Below are 17,670 nucleotides of genomic sequence, written 5' to 3'. Positions count from 1 at the left end.
TGCAAGCTGGGGCAGGTGCTCCCCGGTGTAGGTCCCCTACCCTTAAACACACATCACAGAGGCACGGCCCGAGCCCACCCTCTCTGGGTGGCTCGTAAGCCCCCGGCCCACCAGCCCCCCGGCCCCATCCCTCCGCCCTGGACACGGCGCCATCGGGATGGGCACACACTGAAGATGCTGGGGCTTGGAAGCGTGACGAAGTCAGCCCTTCCAAAGCCGTCGTTCTGTGGTTACTATCAGATAACAATGCCCGGTGACCTGTCACGCAGCGCCAGGGCCGAGAGCCCTGCATCCTTGAAGCGAAATGCCACCTGGAGAGGGCGCCTGGCAAGGGCGGACAGCGGGGGGCCAATGCACACGGACGGCCGCCCGCGTGAGCGGCACCGGAAGCAGGGCCAGAGCGGGGCCCGGGCCCGAAGCGAAGCCACGGGAAGGCGGGGTCTTGGGCCCCGGGGGAGCCTTCTGCGCTCCACACTCACACCTGTGCTGCCCCCACTGGCGATCCTGCGGATGGCCAAGGGACACACTGAGCAGCGAGCAAGGCTTGACCTGAACGTCCCCTGCGTGGGCCGGGGTGCACAGGCACCCACTGCCCGCTGTCCCAGGAGACGGCGTCTTGAATCTTTGTCTCCCTCCCCAGGCCCCGCCAGGGGAGCAGAAACACGGCAGCTGGAGGGGCAGCAAGTCCGTCCGCACCAGCAGGAGGCGGTATCAGTCCCCGGCAGGCACGTGGGGTCGCACCAGAGCTCCCGCCCCCTCTGCCCGGAGCCCCGGGGCCTTGTGGGACACGAAGAACGAGACGCTTCCCCCACGCCGCATGTCCTCTTGAGGCTACCCCCTCGGGGGTGCCCTCTGGGCCCCAGGTAAGTGCATCTTCTGCCTCTTCAACCGCCCGGGTCTGCCCAGCAATCAGAGGCCTGCCTTCTCCCGCTGCAAAGAGCAGCCTCGGTGCCCTCCTCCCCTCCGGGCCTCCCTGCTTCCCTTCCCTGCCCACCACAGGTGACTCCTAGCAGCCGCCGGGCATTCAGGGCCTGTGGCTCCCTCCACGGGGCACCCAGCATGTCTCCCCGGCAACCTCCCCCCCCCCAGCCACTCCCTCTTCTGATGACACTTTGGCCACGCGCACCTTCATGACGACCCGACCTCAGGGCCTTTGCATTTGCTGTGCTTCTCTGCCTGGAAGCTCTTCCTTTGGAGGCTGGCCTGGTCGAGTCCCCCTCCCCACCCACCCCCCACCCCCGTCATACAAATTTCAGCTCCGTGTCACCTCCTCGGGGAGGACATCCGCTGATTCCCCGACACACACGGCCATGCGTACCTGGTGACGATCGCATCACCTGTCCTAGGCTTCTTTCAGCCCTCATCCCAACTCACGCATCGATGTGCTTTATTGGCTAACTGCTTGACATCTAGTTCGGACGGAGCCCCAGGGAAGCAAGGGCCGTATCCCCCTGGTGCCTCGCCAGCGGCCAAGAACCTAGGCAAGCACCTGCCCACTGCAGGACCTGAATAAATACCAAAAAGTGCGTTGGAATGAGCTGAGCGTAACGGTCCTGCGCACAGGATCCCGGCGACGAAATGACAGGAGGTGAACTCAAAGCAGGAGAAGCAAGGCGGGGAGAAGAAGCTGGGCTGGGCGTGTGGGTCCCTGCCACCCGAGCCCTGCGGCCCCGTCACACCCGTCCTCTCCCGCAGAAGCACCCAGCCCCAAAGCACGTAGTTTTCTATAGCAAAGTTTCAGAGCTGGTGCCTCTTCGCTAATTTCCTAGGGGTGTGTTGCTTTGTTTGTTCAGCTTTGCTCAAGTCAGAGTTTCCTCATTTATTAAAAAAAAAGAAAAAAAAGGAGGGGGGAGGAGCATCCGAAGGTCTAAAGACAGAAGCCGCCTCCACCAGGAGCTGAAATCCACATTGCTGTCTGTCCAGAGTTCAGGCCGTGGCCAAGACCGTTCTCCAAGTTCAGGCCACTTGTCAGAAGGAAATCTCCCCAGTTTCTCCGTCAGGTCCCACCCTGCCTGCTGCCCGGTCACATGCGCAGCCTGAATGAATCCACAACTGGCCCCGTCAGCGGAATCCTCGTATGGCTGGTGAAGGCGTGCCTGGGGCTGGAAGGCCTTTGGGCAAAGGGGTTCGAGTGGCAACCTCAGCGCAGAAGTTTCTGTCCGGATCAGATGACCAACTCAGAGCAGGAGAGAGAAGCTCGGACGGCAGAAGGCAAGCAGAAGAGCATGGCTGGAAGAGGCTTCCCGAGAAGGAGCACGGGGACAGGCTAACGGACAGTGAGCCCCACACGGACACACAGACAGCCAGGGTCACGTGCAGGCCGGGCAGGGGGACCAGACAGAACAGGGGGTGCGTCGACACGGCGGAACCCAGAACGTCCCAGGCTGGCCTCCGTCGTCAGCCCAGAAGGGCCCGGCCTGGGCTGCCCTGGGCGTGGCACGTGTCCAGCTGTGTTCTGGGCCAGAGTTGGGGCTCCCTGGCTGGCCTGGGGCAGGGGTGGGGGTGCAATTTAAGGCCTGGCCCAGCCCAGGATTTCCCCATTTCCTGCCTCCCAGAGGAGCCAGCCTGGGTGTGAGGAAAGAAAAAGTGAATCAGGAGCCTTACCTCACACCATGTGCAGAAATTAACTCAAAATGGATCAAAGGCCGGGGCCCTGGGTGGCTCAGTTGGTTAGGCATCTGATGCTTGATTTGGGCTCAGGTCATGATCTCACGGTTCATGAGATTGAGCCCCACATCAGGCTCTGTGCTGACGGTGCAGAGCCTGCTTGGGATTCTCTCTCTCCCTCTCTTTCTGCCCCTTCCCTGCTCGTTCGCTCTCTCTCTCTCTCTCTCCTCTTTCTCTCTCAAAGTAAATAAACATTTTTTTTTAATGGGTCAAAGTCCTAAACGCCAGAGCCAAAACTGTACAACTCTTAGGAAAACACACCGGGGAAAAGTTTTGTGACAACGAGTATGACAGCAAAAACACAGGCAACAAAAGAAAAGAACAGTAAAATTGGGTTTTGTCAAAATGAAGAACTTCTGTGCACCGAGGAACACCAACAACAGCACAAGAAGGCAACTCGCAGAATGAGACCAAGTATTTGCAAATCACATATCAGACAAGGGACTAATATCCAGTATATATAAAGAACTCCTACAACCAATAACAACAACAACAACAACAACAAAACAATAAAACAATAAAAGACTCGGCAAAGGACTTGAAGAAACATTTCTCCAAAGACACAGACACCAACAAGCCCAGGAGAAGGTGCTTGGTGTCACCAAGCATTAGGGAAATGTACATCAGAGCCACAGAGAGACACCATTTCGCACCCCTCAGGACGGCTGCTGTCCACATAAACAAATGAATTAAATAACATGTGTCGGTGAGGCTGTAGGGAAGCAGCACCCTTGTGCCCTGCTGGTGGGTAAGTGAAATAGTGCAGCCGCTGGGAAAGCAGTGTGGAGGTCCCCACAAAAATTAAACACAGAATTCCCATATGATCGAGCAACCGTGTTTCTGGGTATGTACCCCAAATGTCTGAAAGCGGGTCTGGGCTCGGGTCATGATCTCATGGTTTGTGGGATCGAGCCCTGCATCAGGCTCCCCATTGACATCGCCGAAACTGCTTGGGATTCCCTCTCTCTCTCTCTCTCTGCCCTTCCCCGCTTGTGCACACTCGCTCGCTCTCGCTCTCTCAAAATAAATAAACTTAAAAACATAAATAAGTAAACCAGCTCAGAGTCTAGCACAGGGCCCCTGGGGGCCCCCAGTCCAGTGATGGGTGTCCTCCTAAGACAGGAGGAGAGATTGGGGACACGGAAGGCTGTGACAACAGGCAGAGAGACTCGGTGATCCTTCTAGAAGCGGAAGATCACCGAGGATGGCAGCCTGCCTCCCGGTGGCAGTGGTGGGGCGGTGGGGGGGAGACCAGGTCCTCCCTCAGGGCATCCGGAAGGAGCCAGCCCTGCCCACACCTTGAGTTTGTACTTCCTGCCTCCAGAACTTTGAGACCGTGGCCGGCTGTTGTTTTAAGCCACCCAGTCCGCGGCACTTGGTTTCAGCAGCCCTGAGAAACTACTCGGAGGACCAAGTCCCTCGCCACTCAGAGCCAGAAGAGGAGGAGGGCCAGGAGGGCGCCCGGCCATGCCTCTCCTCTGGGAGATGAGGAAAACCAAGCCGGAGAGGGCCAGGCAGGTCCAGGCAGCTTGTGAACTGCAGTGTCCGTCCAGGACAGGGGTGAGAGGTGCCCGGGGACTCAGACACAAGCAGGGACAGGTGAGAACGCAGGCACTGTCCCTATGGGTGGGGGTGTCCAGCTCCCTGCCCCCACCCCCCATGACAGCGGACACCCCTGAGAAGAGCAGACCACCAGTCCCCTCTCCCCAGGCAAGCGTCGTGTACCTCCATGCGTCGGGCAGACACCCAGGCAGGGGCAGACGTGACGGGGCAGCTGGCCCTCCCGGGACCTCCACACCGACGTCCACGACAGAGCAGAGGGACCTCCACGTTCCCCGCCTGCAAGTCACCCGCGAGGCCCGTTCCCACCCTCCCCGGGGCCCAGCTGAGCTCAGTAACAGCTCCCCAGTGGAAAGTTCCCTTCTTGGAGATTCTCTCCCTGCTGAAATACAAGCACTTGGAACGAGATAAAACTGCTTAATTTGTAAAAGCCACAAAGCCGATCCAGAACAAGGGAAAAAACCCGACCCTTGGCTGGAAGGCACGGCCTTCTGTGTCTCAGCGGCCAGTCACTGCTCCATGACTCATCCCTGCCCTGCTGACAAGCCCTCCGGCATCTTCTCGGGGTGGGGGTGGGGGAGCGGGCAGCCCCTGAGGGGGCCGGGGGTGCCCCCCCCCCCACTGAGGAGCACCCCGGGCCCCGGACTCACAAACCGGGCAGGGGCCCAGCACGGCCGGGAAAGGGAGCGAGCAGACGTGAGGGTCCCACGGCTGTCCGCACCTGCCCCAAGCCCCTCCCCTTCCCCAGCGACCCCTCCTGGACAGAACCGGGCAGTGGCCGAAGGCCCACCTTAACCACCAGCCCCGGGGCATGAGCGGAGGAGCCCTGTCTGGAAGGCCCGGGTGGGGCGCTGGGCCGGGCAGGCGCCTCTGCCCGGTGTGGACTGAGACAGCTGTCACAACCGCCTAACGGCGAGACGAGGGGACGTGTCCGGCGAGAAGGAAGGAGGGTTCAGGGCCCCCCCCAGAACAGACTCAGAGGCCCCATCGGCAGTGGGGCGCTGCCTCCGGCCATGCTGGCCCAACTCTTTCAGCTGACAGGTTAGGAAACTGAGGCCCCAGCAGGCACAGGGGGCCCCAGTTAAAGGTGCCGTTAGAGGCCAAGGTCAAGATCTGAGCAGGTCTGGGGAACACATCGGGGAAAAGGCAGGAGGGTCTCCTTTCGTCCCCATCTGTAACCAGTTTCTAACCGAGCTTTGAAAGAAGTAAGCGATTTTAGGGACAACGCAGCCCTGTGAGAATGTCCTCGATACACCCTGAGAGAAGGTCCCCGCGTCGTCCCTCGCCGTGCAGACCTGCCCGATGAGGGCAGCGGTGCCTCGCGCGGCCGTCGAGGTGCAGAGCTGAACGTTTGCAAAGGCAGTTTTGTTCAGTTCATGAAAAGCTCCCGGGGTCTGGTTAGCCCGGAAGGTTCCAAGAGGGCTATCACCTCCCAAGAGTCTCCCCCCCCCCCCCCCCCCCCCGCTCTCTGCTCCCCTGGTGTCACCCATGTGGGCGGTGGCTTGGCCGGCTGTAAAATGAAGGCCGGACCTGGTGCCCCACCACCACCACCCCCCCACCCCCTGCCCCGAGGCCCCGCAAGCCAGGCTGGTGAAGTGAGGACCATCGCAAGCCTGCAGGGGTCCCGCTCAGGGCGCCCCGTGCCCTGCAGCCCCTGCCAGGGGAGCGCGGGGAAGTCTGGCTCCACACCTGTCTACCCTGGCTGGCCCGTGTCACTCAGCTCACACCTTGCCTTCCGCAGGTCTCCACGGCTGCCCCTCCTCCCGTGGTGGTCCCGGCCTTGTACACGTGCATGCACACGCACACGCACACACGTGTGCACGCACAGACGCATGCACACACGTGGGCACGCCGGTCAGCAGCTCTCCCCCCAGTGGCTGCCCCGTCAGCCCTGACCTCACGTCAGGATCAGATCAGCCCCTGGAGCAGCAGACGACGAGGAGCCTCGGGACGGGCCACCCTTTCCTCTGGCCCCTTGGGGAGCCCCCCAACCCGCCCAGTGGCACGCAGGCTATGCACCTGCGGGTGACATTCTGAGCCCCACCGGGACCACCTGGACCTGCACAGTGTACCCAGGACACTCAGGGGCACGCTGAAAGCGGCAAGCACCACGCTGGGCCAGTCACGAGGTCAGGCGCCGACACAGTCACGGCGTGCCGTGGCTGACCGGGGGACTGAGCAGCCTCACCTCGGACAGAGGGCCACCTAACCGGATGACTCAAGGTGGGGCTGCCTCCCCTCTCTCCAGGATCGGTTCTCGCGCCACCCCGACGGCTCTGTGCCCGCTCCGTGGGGACCGCCGGTGAAAACGGCCCGTCTTTGAAAGGCTGGACCCACAAGGGGAGCGGGGAGGGGTCCAGACCCGCGAGGCCCCGCTGCCCCAGGACCAGCCGTCCGCCCTCACTCTGTGCCCTGACGTGACATCAGCGACTCTGCTGAGGAATCTGAGCCGAGCCCACGTCTGCTCATCCTCCTGGCCTGACGTGTCCCTCAGTGACCCTGGAAGACCGCCACTCCCCACCCCATTGCAGGGTTCCTAGGTGAGTAGGGGCTCCAATGACACCAGTCACCTGGGTTAATGCCCCAAGCTTCCAGCGAACAGGACCAGGTCTGTCAGCTGTGTGCGGGCGTGCACACACACACACACACACACACACACACACACACGTCTGCATGTCTGCCCTGAGCCCCGGGAGCTCCACCCCGGCAATCAGCTCCTGGGAAGGCACCAAAAGGCTATTTCAAGGAGGAGACCACGGCGGCCTTGAGGACGGACTTTGGCTGGCAGCAAAAAACACAAACCACACGGGGGACGAACCAACCAACTGGCGACCCAGAGCCGAGCGCCGGCCGCGGGTCCCCCCACCCTTTGCCGGGGAGCTCGGCGCCAACGTCCCCGTCCCTGCGCCCGGCGTCTCGGGACGCAGAAGTGGCACGCTGGGAACCGAGGGGGAGAAGGATCAGGGAAGCAGAGCGGGCTTGAAATAAAAGCCAGACTTCGTGAAGCTCGGCTCTGGGAACACCGCGTCCCACGACCTCAGAACAGCCAAAAGGAAAGAAATATGTCCACAGAAATGAATCCCAGTGACCCCTGGGTGCTGACTTCCCGAAGCAGCGATCCAGCTCTGAGTTAGGGGAGGGGCGGCGAGCGGCCTACCTGTGATCCGGTCTCTCTCCATTACTACGGATATATTTAGCAGCAGGCGGGAGTCCTGGCGTCCCCCTTTCCAGAGGCTTCCTCCCCTTCTCACCCCCGACGCCCTCCCTCCTTCTGCCTCCTCCTTCTCCTCCTCCTCCTCCTCCTCCTCCTCCTCCTCCTCCTCCTCCAAAAACACTCTTTGTCTGGTCTAATTTCTTCAATCTGTTGCAATCACGAATGCATCCAAATTACCACGTTTCCATGTGCTGATCATATGTTTGTGCTCCAAACTGAACTAGCATTGTCTCTTTGAATCGGGAGGGAGAAGGGACCGAGGCAGAGAAATAGAGGCGAAGAGGCGGGGCGGGGGCCGGACGTGGGCCGCGGGCCTCCCGCAGCCCCAGGGTCCCCGCCGGACTGGACTGCCGTCTGGGCTTTGTGCGCCCGGTGGCTCCAGAGGTGCGGCGTGCGAGCGGCTTCCGGCGGCCTTCTCTCCACCCCCTCCAGCCCCTCGGCCAGGCCTGCTGCTCCTTTTTAATATCCACTTGGAGAAGCTTAACTTAGCCTCTTGGAAACCAGCTCACAGTCAGATTCCTGGCGACTTGCAAAGTCTTTCATTTTCCCGTCCCGCGATGCTAGAGGCTCCGTTTCCTTTGGTCGAAAAGCCTCGCTCCCGCGTGCCTGCCTCTGCCTGCGGCCCCGCAGCCCACCCCCGACCCCAGACTCGACCCCCACCCCCAGAGGAGGAGGAGGCAGGGCCCCGGAGCACCTGCCCGAGGAGCCCAGCGGGATGTCCGGGTCCCGACAGAGACGGCCAGCCCTCCCGCCCGGGCGAGGAGGGGGGCGGCGCAAGAGAGACTTCCTGGAAGGTCCCACACACTCATGAGTCAGTGCGTCCCCAGCTGTCCCCAGGGAGTGAGCTCCTCAGCGCGACTCCCCGCACTCAGCCCCTTCTCCGGGCCTGGCTGGGGGCTCGAGTGCCCCCCCCCCCCGCCCCCGCTCTTCTCCTGGGGCCCGGGGCGGCGGGGAGGGGCCGCTCACCTGGCAACCTCAGGGCCCCACCAGCACTCGGTCAGAGTCAGGGCCCGGGGGGGCTGGGGAGATGGAGGCATCCCCTCTGCCCTTTAGGCTTCTTTCCCTCCAAGGCCCTTGGCCCCAGACACACACGGGTTTTGTCTGCCGGACCCTCTTGAAAGAAGACGCGCGTTGGGGCCCCTGCCGCACCACTCGGGCAGTTTTGCGGAGAATCTGCAGTTTCCGCGCTTGTCTTGGAAAAGGCGGCCACGTGGCCGCGTGGGCTGGTGCGAAGAGCGTCACCCCCCACTGATGAAACTGCATTTTCCGGCTTGCCCTGGTCCCCCAGCCCCTTCACTCATTGTCACTGTTCTGAGCTTGCCATCCCGTCCCACATGGCCACGTGAGCCGTGTTACCACGGGCGGTCCGTGCACGCCTGCCTGCCAGACGGCGCGGTCAAGGTCCCCGTCCCCTCCCGCCTGGGACAAGACCCCAAACGCAGTCCCCTATGTCGCAAGGGCGTCTTCTTGGGGGGCGGGGGACGCCCAAGGGCAAGCACCTCCTCACCCCACCCCCCAAGCAGAGCCTGGAGGAAAGGCCCAAAAGCGGCCCGCGTGGTGACGGAAGGTGGGGGCAGTGTCTCAACCAAGGGGGGGGGGGGTCCGACAGGCTGAACAGTGGCCCCCAAACACATCACAACCTAATCCTTGTAAAGGGGACCTTATTTGGAGCGTCTTTGCAGAAGGGATTAAGTGCAGGATTTTGAGATTAGCCTGGATTATCAGGCTGGGTCCTAATCATATGGGGGGAGGCGGGAGAGATTTGCAGACCGTGGCTTTGAAGGCTGGGTGCGGCCACAAACAGAGGGGCCGCAGCCCCCAGGAGCAGCAAGAGGCCAGAGAAGGATCTGGCAACCCTGCCCTCACCTTGCTCTCAGGCGTCCAGGTCCACAACCTGGAGAGAACTCACTTCTGTGGTCGTGAGCCACCGAGTCTGTGGCCGTTTATTACGACAGCCCCAGGAAACACACCCAGACACCATAAACCCAAGAGCCAACATCCCCGTGTAACGTTTTCCGGCCATTATATTTCATCCTAAAGCATGACGTTCAACCAACCATTAACAATCCTTGGGTTAGAACAGTGGCAATCGTGGGGGCTTGGGGGTTTATTCCTTCAGTCTCTTTTCTGATTTTGAAGAAATACTCCTTACTGGTTTTTCTGCTTATAAATGTAATCTTTGGCCATCGCACTGGATTTAGAAACCGCAGAAAAGATATGAAGAAGAACCCCTTTAATACCACACGAGACTCTCGGGCACCAATTCCCGCTGGGGCCAAGCAGGCCCAGGAAGGCCCCCCCTGCCCAAGACAGCCGTGGAAATTCGGGCTAGGCCAGGACACGGGGCGGCCTCGTCCATCCAGGCCGCCTCCTGCAGGCGCCGGGCGCACAGGCTGTGATTTCACAGCCGTAGTTGGTGCAGCTGCTAAGCACAGCTGACCTGGGGTTTGTCCCCGGCATAGTTTGGCTCGACGTCCGTCCGTCCCCCCCACCACCATGCCTAAAAATCCGAGCATTCTGGCCCAAGCAGGGGATCATTTGAAACCAAAAACCTGGCAGCACCGATTGGCTCCGAGGAGGCCCGTGTGAGTCATGAGCCAGCTCAGAGGCCAGGCGCAGAGGTGGGGTGAGGCCAGGCCGGACCTGCATCCCCAAAGTGGGTTCCCCACATGGCTCCATTATCCTCGTCTGTGGTTACATAAAACCCGATGCCCCCCCCCCCCCAGCTTAGAATCTGCCGCTGCATTAGCATACGAAAGGCGGTGAGCAATGCCAGTGAGGGGGCAGGCTTCCTTTAACCCACCACTGCCCGGATTGGACACCTGCCACCTGGGGGAGGCCGACCCCCCAACCCCCCCCCCACACCCGCCCCGGGCCATAGCTTTGGGAAAATGCCTGGAGCAGCCAGCAAGTCCCAGCCCCCTCCAGCCAGCCCACGTCCTGGGGTGGGCACCAATGCACAACAGCTCTTTCCAGACGGTTCTCAAGATGGTGCCTCCGTCCTTCACCCCCCTTCCCCCCCCCATAGATGTGTACCTGCCATCTGCCTGTTCCCAGCCACCTTCTTTTCAATGTCACCATCACCAGCGAGGGGCCTGGTACAGGGTGAGGCCTGTCTTTAAAGATACCGCCCTGCACCCGGTGGGGAGGGGACGCCCAAGTAAGAGGCGCTCCCGGGGTGCCCTGAACGCCTGCCACCCGGCCAGGAGGATGATTCTGATGGTGCGGGCAGCATCGAGAAGGGGCTGACAGGACCGACGGGGCCTTGTTCCCCGCGCCCCTTCTGAGGAGGGGCTGTGAGGAGGTGGGGGGAGAGGAGACACTCAGAAAGGAAGGTCACGTTCTGAGGCTCTGGGCTCACACTTTCTGCCCCCGCTCACCCCCCTCCCCCAGCACGGATGCCTGCGAAGCCTCCATAATCGGCTCCGAGCTCCCAGGGAACTCTCCCTCTAAAAAATGACTTTTCCGTTCATTTCCCGCTCATCCCCAGACTCACCACTGGAGTCTGCCTCCCTGAGTTACAAGTAAAGGCATTCCATCCTGACCCCCTCCCGCTGCTACCTTACCCGCCAGCAGAGCGGGCAGCCTCCCTGAGCAACACAGATTCCGGGCTGGGGCCGGCTGCATTCCTCCCCGGAACCTTCTCCCCGCTTTTTATCGTGCGGCCAACTTTCGGCTGCTCCTGAGCAAATGCAACCCGGCTACTCTCTGCCCTTGGGCCGGCCTGTTGCTTTGGGAGGAAGGGAACCAAGACGAGAGGAGACGGGGGAGGGCAGCGGCCCAGAAGGGCCTCACGCTCAGCCAGCCATCCCAGGCTGCAGCCCGGCCGGAGCCGGCGCTCCGCTCCTACGGGAGGCCCCGGCTGGCCGTGTGGTGCAAGGGGGGCCTAGGGGTTTGGAGGCCAGGTTCTCGGTAGAGTCTGCCCCCAGGGCCCCGGGGTTGGAGCTTCTGCCCAGAACACTGAAAACTCCCCCAAAGAGCTGGTGTCTTACATTCACCGCTGGGAGCCCTACATTCTGCCTGCTCGGCAAGCACCCAGTAAACGCTCGCCGGGTGAACAACGAACTTAAAGACCCAACACGTGGACTCTTCCGACTGGCGCTGCCCAACAGAACGTTCTGCGATGATGTAAATGTTCTATATCTACCGCATTCAATATGGCAGCCACGTGTGCCTACTGTTGAATGGGTTTCCTCCTCCTCCTCCTCCTCCTCCTCCTCCTCCTTCTCCCCGGAGACATCGCATTCTCCATAAATGTCTTCACCAGAAGACAAACAAAGAGAAAAGCTACTTTTCAGCCAAGGCAAAAGAAGGCGGATACTTCTATTTTAAACTCTTTCTTTGGCCCATCGTCCCAAGCTTCTCCTATCGAGTTCAAGTCCACAGTATTTACAGCCTGCTAGCTGTGTGCCATAAGAACATGGAGCCCTGTTGGGGGGGAGGACCCCGAAACTCCCCAGGCCAGCAGGCTAACGGAGACTGACGGGCCGGGTCAAAGTTACCATGGAGAGAGAACACCTTCAGAGACGAGAAGGTGCACAGCCCGTCCCAGAGTGTGGTCGTCAGATGGCCAGGGCACCCAGAGCGTGGAGGGAGGAATCGGGAGAGAGGGCCTGGAAAGGGGGCCGGGCCAGGCTGGGAAGCATCATGACCACCGTACTTGGGTTCCGTTTAGCCTGTGGGGAGAAGTGAACCAAGGTTTCCTTAATAGCAGGAGGATCATGACCAGGTCTGTTCTGAATAATCACACGGACGGAGCCTCTGGCCCAGGCCCGGGCACACGGCCGGGTCTCAGCGAATGCCACCGAATGCTGGCAGGACCAGGGCAGCCTCCGTGTGGAGAAGGGGTGCCATGAGGAGGGACACCGAGGCCTGACCAGGTCCAGGCCAAGAGGCGGCCATTTGGGGAGAGGGTGGGTTGACAAGAGGGTGTTGGGGGTGGTGCAGAGGTCAAGGAGACACAGATTTCTTGCTTGAGTACCTGGGTGGATGGTCAGGCTGAGACGTGACAGAAACAAAGGAAAAGAGGTGTCGGTGCATGGGAAAGGGAGTACTATCGAGGGGAGCCTCTGAGAGCCCAGGGTCCTGCCCACGGTCAGCCAGGCCCTGGCAGTGTCTTCCTCGACCGGCTCCCTGCCTCAGAGGCACGCTCTCTCCCTCTTGCCCGTGTGGCCACAATGATGGCGACGGGGCCCTGCATACAGCTGGGCGTCCTGAACGTGAGGCTGAGGGCTCACTGGGCCCGGGTCAAGGAAGGGGTGCGTGAGCCTGGACAGAAAGACGGGCGGGGAGGGAGCGTCGGAGGAACCCGCCCGAGATCCCAGGGGGCACCCGCTTGTGAGGCGTCCATCCCCCGTGAGGGCAGAGACACAGCCCCCATCCACCCACAACGGCCCAGCGGGAAGGTACTTGAGGTTCCCGTAACGAATCGCCACAAACAAAGGGGCTTAAAATAACAAAAGCGGGTTCTCTCCCGTTCTCTCGTCTTCTGGAGGCCTAAGTCCAAAATTAAGGCATCGACGGGGCTGAACTTCTTCCAGAGGCTGTGGGGAAAACCCTTCCGGTCTCTTCCAGCCCCAGTCCCGGCACCTTACTTCATCTCTGCCTACATCTTCACGCGGCCTTCTCCCCCCGTGTACGTCCCCTATGTGCCATGTCCCTTCTTGGAAGGACCCCCAGCCATGGGGTTTAGGGCCACCCTACCAGGAGCAGAACCTCATCTCAAGATCCCCAACCAACGACGCCCGGAAGAGACCGATGTCCAAGTCAGGTCACTCTCTGAGGTTCTGGGCGAACGTGAATCCTCAGGGGACATGATTCAACCTCCTACAGAAGGGATGAGGCCACCAACCTCAGAGGTGTCTGAAGGAGGAAGAGAAGGACCCAGAACACACACGACGGGCAGAAAGAGAAGGCTCTGAAGGATCCCGGCCGGGGACAGTCAGGCAGGCTGGCGGGCCGGGCCGCAGAAGGTGAGGGAGCTGACCGGGTGCGCTGTGGGAACCAGGGCAAAGGTTGGCCCGAGACAGTGGCCCAGGAAGCGGCTGCCCAGAGACGCTGCTAGAGGCCCAGAGTGTGGGAAAACAAACCGGAAGGCCACTTGGGAGGTCTGAGTGTGGGCATCCCCACGGCCCAGACGATCCGCCTGGGGTCACACACGTGGGCACGGGGACACGTGAGGATGTTCCCAACAGCGCCTGTAACGGAGGAACCTTCCGTGGAACCCCGGCAGCAGGCCTGCGGGTAGACAGGCAACTCAGCCTGCCCACACGGAGGAGCCCTCGCCCACGGTCAGAATTAATGAACTAAAGCTATGTGGACCCTGCGTAGACAGGTCTCAAAGCCATCCCGTCGCGTGGAAAAGCAAAAAGCAGCAAACGGCCACCGCCCCCTTGGACACCCGATGTGATGCCGCTGGTCTTCAGCACGAGACCACGAGAGACCACACGAGACCACGTGTGTTGACCACAGACACGCCCGACGGGGACCGGTTCTAAATTCAAACAAGTGGTCACCCTGGCGGGGGTGGGCATGGGGAGGGTCACCCCAGGGGTTCAGACTGCACCCGTGATACCCTATAGCTCACGCCGGATGGTGGGGGCACAGCCGTTCTGTTACTTTACTTTTCACATTTACGTGTCAACCAAGTTCTTTTTTTTTTTTTTTTACTTTTTTTAACGTTTCTTTATTTTTGAGAGAGAGACAGAGCGTGAGCGGGGGTGGAACAGAGAGAGAGGGAGACAGAACCCGAAGGAGGCTCCAGGCTCCGAGCTGTCAGCACAGAGCCCGAGGCGGGGCTTGAACTCATGAGCCGCGAGATCGTGAGCTGAACTGAAGTGGGACGCTTAACCCACTGAGCCCCCCCAGGCGCCCCAGTACCAACTCCATTTTTTTTTTTTTTTTAATTTTTTTTTTTCAACGTTTATTTTATTTTTGGAACAGAGAGAGACAGAGCATGAACGGGGGAGGGGCAGAGAGAGAGGGAGACACAGAATCGGAAACAGGCTCCAGGCTCTGAGCCATCAGCCCAGAGCCTGATGCGGGGCTCGAACTCACGGACCGCGAGATCGTGACCTGGCTGAAGTCGGACGCTTAACCGACTGCGCCACCCAGGCGCCCCCCAACTCCATTTTTATAAAACAGAGCAGCGAGTGAGTGAGCTCGTCAAAGCATTGACCTGGGTGTGGCTTGTGCCAGAAACGGCCGTCCCTGGCCTGGTCCCACACACAGCCCCGTGAAGAACCTGAACGAAAGCAGGCCTCTGGAGGAGTCGGGGTCCAAGGTCCCAGACACGGGAGACCAGGCAGGGGGGGGGACAGGAGGTCAAGCTTCGGGGAGGGGAGGGAGGGCAGCGGCTCTCAATGGGGATCCTACAAGGGTCAGAGGGGCGGGGCGAGGGGGCTGAGAGGCTGGGGGTCCAGGGCAGGACCCCGCCTGGACCGAGGTCTCAGCTGCAGGACGGCAGGGCTGACAGAAGGAGCCAGGGAGACAAGGAAAGGGTGTCCTGGGCCGGAGCCTGCACGGGCCCCCACAGAGAGGATTCCGTGTGTCAGCAGGCGGTCCCATGTGAAACCCAGATCACCGACTTGCAGCTCTGGGCTTTGGCAAATTATGCCTTAGGCTTCCAAGTGGAGCCGTGCTAGCGGCTGCCAAGGGCTGACGGCACAGAACTGGCCAGTCTGAGCGCGGGGAGGCGCTGGCCAGAGGAGGCTGCGTCCACGCGGCCCGGGGCGCCAGTCTCCCAGGACCTCAACCCCCGAGCTCAGGAGCCTGTCTCCCAAGACCAGGCCCCCAGACCCAGCCCCGCTGGCGGAAGGGAGGGAGACCGAGAAGCGGCCCAGCTGCAGAGGCAAGGGGTCCCGGAGAAAAGTTCCCCAGGAAGGCAGAGGCGGCCAGGCGGTCCAGTGGTCAGTGGCCTGACGTGGCCCCGGGTGGGCGGAGCTCCTGCTTAACCACGGATGTGAATCATTCGGCCGCCCTGCAGACCTCCAGCCGGGCGTCACCCTTCCCTTCCCACACCCGGCCCCATCCTGCACCACACGGGGCCTCAGACACGGCCGTGTGGACGTCCCAGCCTATACAGACACACCCCGCCGACACCACCACCCCCATTCCCCGCAAAGAGCTGCCCCTGGCCTCCCCACGAGCCTGGAGGTGTCCCACCCACGGGCAGGTGACACCTCTCCCCTCGGGGATGTTTGCGCTGGCCCCGGAAGTAGGCGCAGGAACGTCTGGGCCAGGAATTCTGGCGTCGCCAGAAAGATCTGGCTGCTAGCTACATGAAGACCTTAGCGGGAAGTTCGTCTAAAATAAAGTAGTTAAGGGGGCGCCCGGGTGGCTCAGTCAGTTAAGCGTCCGACTTTGGCTCAGGTCACGATCTCGCGGTCTGTGAGTTCGAGCCCCGCGTCGGGCTCTGTGCTGACCGCTCAGAGCCTGGAGCCTGTTTCGGATTCTGTGTCTCCCTCTCTCTGACCCTCCCCCATTCATGCTCTGTCTCTCTCTGTCTCAAAAATAAACGTTAGGGGCGCCTGGGTGGCGCAGTCGGTTAAGCGTCCGACTTCAGCCAGGTCACGATCTCGCGGTCCGGGAGTTCGAGCCCCGCGTCAGGCTCTGGGCTGATGGCTCAGAGCCTGGAGCCTGTTTCGATTCTGTGTCTCCCTCTCTCTCTGCCCCTCCCCCGTTCATGCTCTGTCTCTCTCTGTCCCCCCAAAAAATAAATAAACGTTGAAAAAAAAATTTAAAAAAATAAATAAATAAAAAACAAACGTTAAAAAAAATTTTGTTTTAATAAATAAATAAATAAAGTAATTAAGGAATTCTATGCAAGCGACCGGACGAATAAAATAAACTTAACGGATTCTTCAGACGGTCAACAGTCACGTGTAGCTAGCAGCCCCTACACGGGACAGCGCAGACGCGGGACCTTTCCACCATCACAGGAAGTGCGACTGGGCAGGGCTGGTCTTGGAGGTGGGATGCGGGCTCTGGGAGAGGCGAGTCCCTTCGTCTCCGGGCCCCGACATCCTCCTTGAAAGGGGGCCACCAGCATGAACACGCACAGAAAGAGCCAAAAGAATAGCTTGGCCGTGACCATCATGAGCTTGCTAATTTGATACTGGTTACCTATTCGCTCTGTCGCAGGAGCACCTTCCCTTCTGCAGGGTCACAGGGGGCAGGCGCAGGGGTCACGGGCCGATTGGCTCAGAGGTACTCAGAGTCAAAGCCGCCCTCCCGCGGGCGGCCCGCCCTCGGCACCTGGCACCTTCCCTCCATGCTACCTACAGACGGGCGGCTGCCCCAGCCCCTGGCGACACGCCTTTGCCGGGCCCGAACGCGACCTGCATCAGAGCCATCGAAGACGGTGTCTCCCTGGACAGCAGGGGAGGGGCCCTGCTCACCCGAGAGGGCCAGGCGGGAGAGAGGGCAAGGCCATGACCTAACACACCGCTTACCTGGGCCCGTGGGGTCGCCAAGCTTCCGGAGACGGTTGCTGGAGGTCCGCGTGACTCCTAAAGACAGGGGCAGAAGGCACAGGTCACACACGGCCGCCGGCGGGTGGTTAACACCGGGCACGCCCTCACCTCTGCTCCTACAACGGGCTCCAGAACCAGAAACCAGAGGTCCTCGTCCTCCCCGGCGACACCCAGGCCCAGCAGCCACCTGCAAGGACAGCCGGCCACTGGCGGCCACCGGGCCAGACTCTTTACACCCATTTCTCACCTAACTCTTACCGCTGCCTTTTGCAGCCGAGTTTCAGTTGGGTCGAGGAACTTGCCCGAGGTCACACAGCTCCTAGGAGTTGAGCCCAGAATGAACCCAAGCCCGTCCAACTCTAAAACGTGGGCTTGGCCCAGTGCATCATACCATCCAGACTGCCCGCAGGACGGTGAGGGGTGCCGGCTCCCGGTCAGGCACTAGTCACCCCCTGGGATGGCACACGTCGATCTGTATTGTGAATTGGGATCTCCCCGCACCAGGGTCCCTGACGCCACCCCCCTCCCCCCACTGCTCTGAGGCTGGGCAGGGCCGGGCTGGATCCGGGAGGGTGGAGGACGAGCGGTCCTCCCCCACACCCCCCAGCGGGGAACAAGAACGGAGCCCCAGATTAACACCGCCTCGTGCTGCACACGCCCCATCCCGGCACCCACCCCTCGGGCCAGCGCGTGCTCCCTGGAGAGGCTTATGGCAGGCAAGTCCCGACTCGAGGAGATTTGCGGAGGTGCTAAGCC

General features: G+C 61.1%; 1 protein-coding gene across 3 annotated transcripts in view; it reads right to left on the bottom strand.

Moving 5' to 3' along the window:
• SEPTIN9 (septin 9) overlaps window positions 1–17,670 on the bottom strand; it is a 150,650-nt gene that overhangs the window by 116,698 nt on the left and 16,282 nt on the right. The window contains exon 2 of one of the 3 annotated variants that reach the window (XM_045490944.1): window positions 16,894–16,950. The exons of 1 other annotated variant lie outside the window; for it this stretch is intronic. In XM_045490944.1, coding sequence (XP_045346900.1) covers window positions 16,894–16,950 — 57 coding nt within the window. Of the gene's footprint in view, window positions 1–7,384; window positions 8,210–16,893; window positions 16,951–17,670 lie in introns of those variants that run through there. One more of the 3 variants, XM_045490946.1, reaches the window with a different exon arrangement.

Source organism: Leopardus geoffroyi, chromosome E1 (assembly GCF_018350155.1).
Source record: "Leopardus geoffroyi isolate Oge1 chromosome E1, O.geoffroyi_Oge1_pat1.0, whole genome shotgun sequence".
Classification (NCBI taxonomy): domain Eukaryota; kingdom Metazoa; phylum Chordata; class Mammalia; order Carnivora; family Felidae; genus Leopardus; species Leopardus geoffroyi.
Note: the sequence above shows the minus strand (reverse complement) of the source record. Positions and strands in the feature narration are given on the sequence as shown.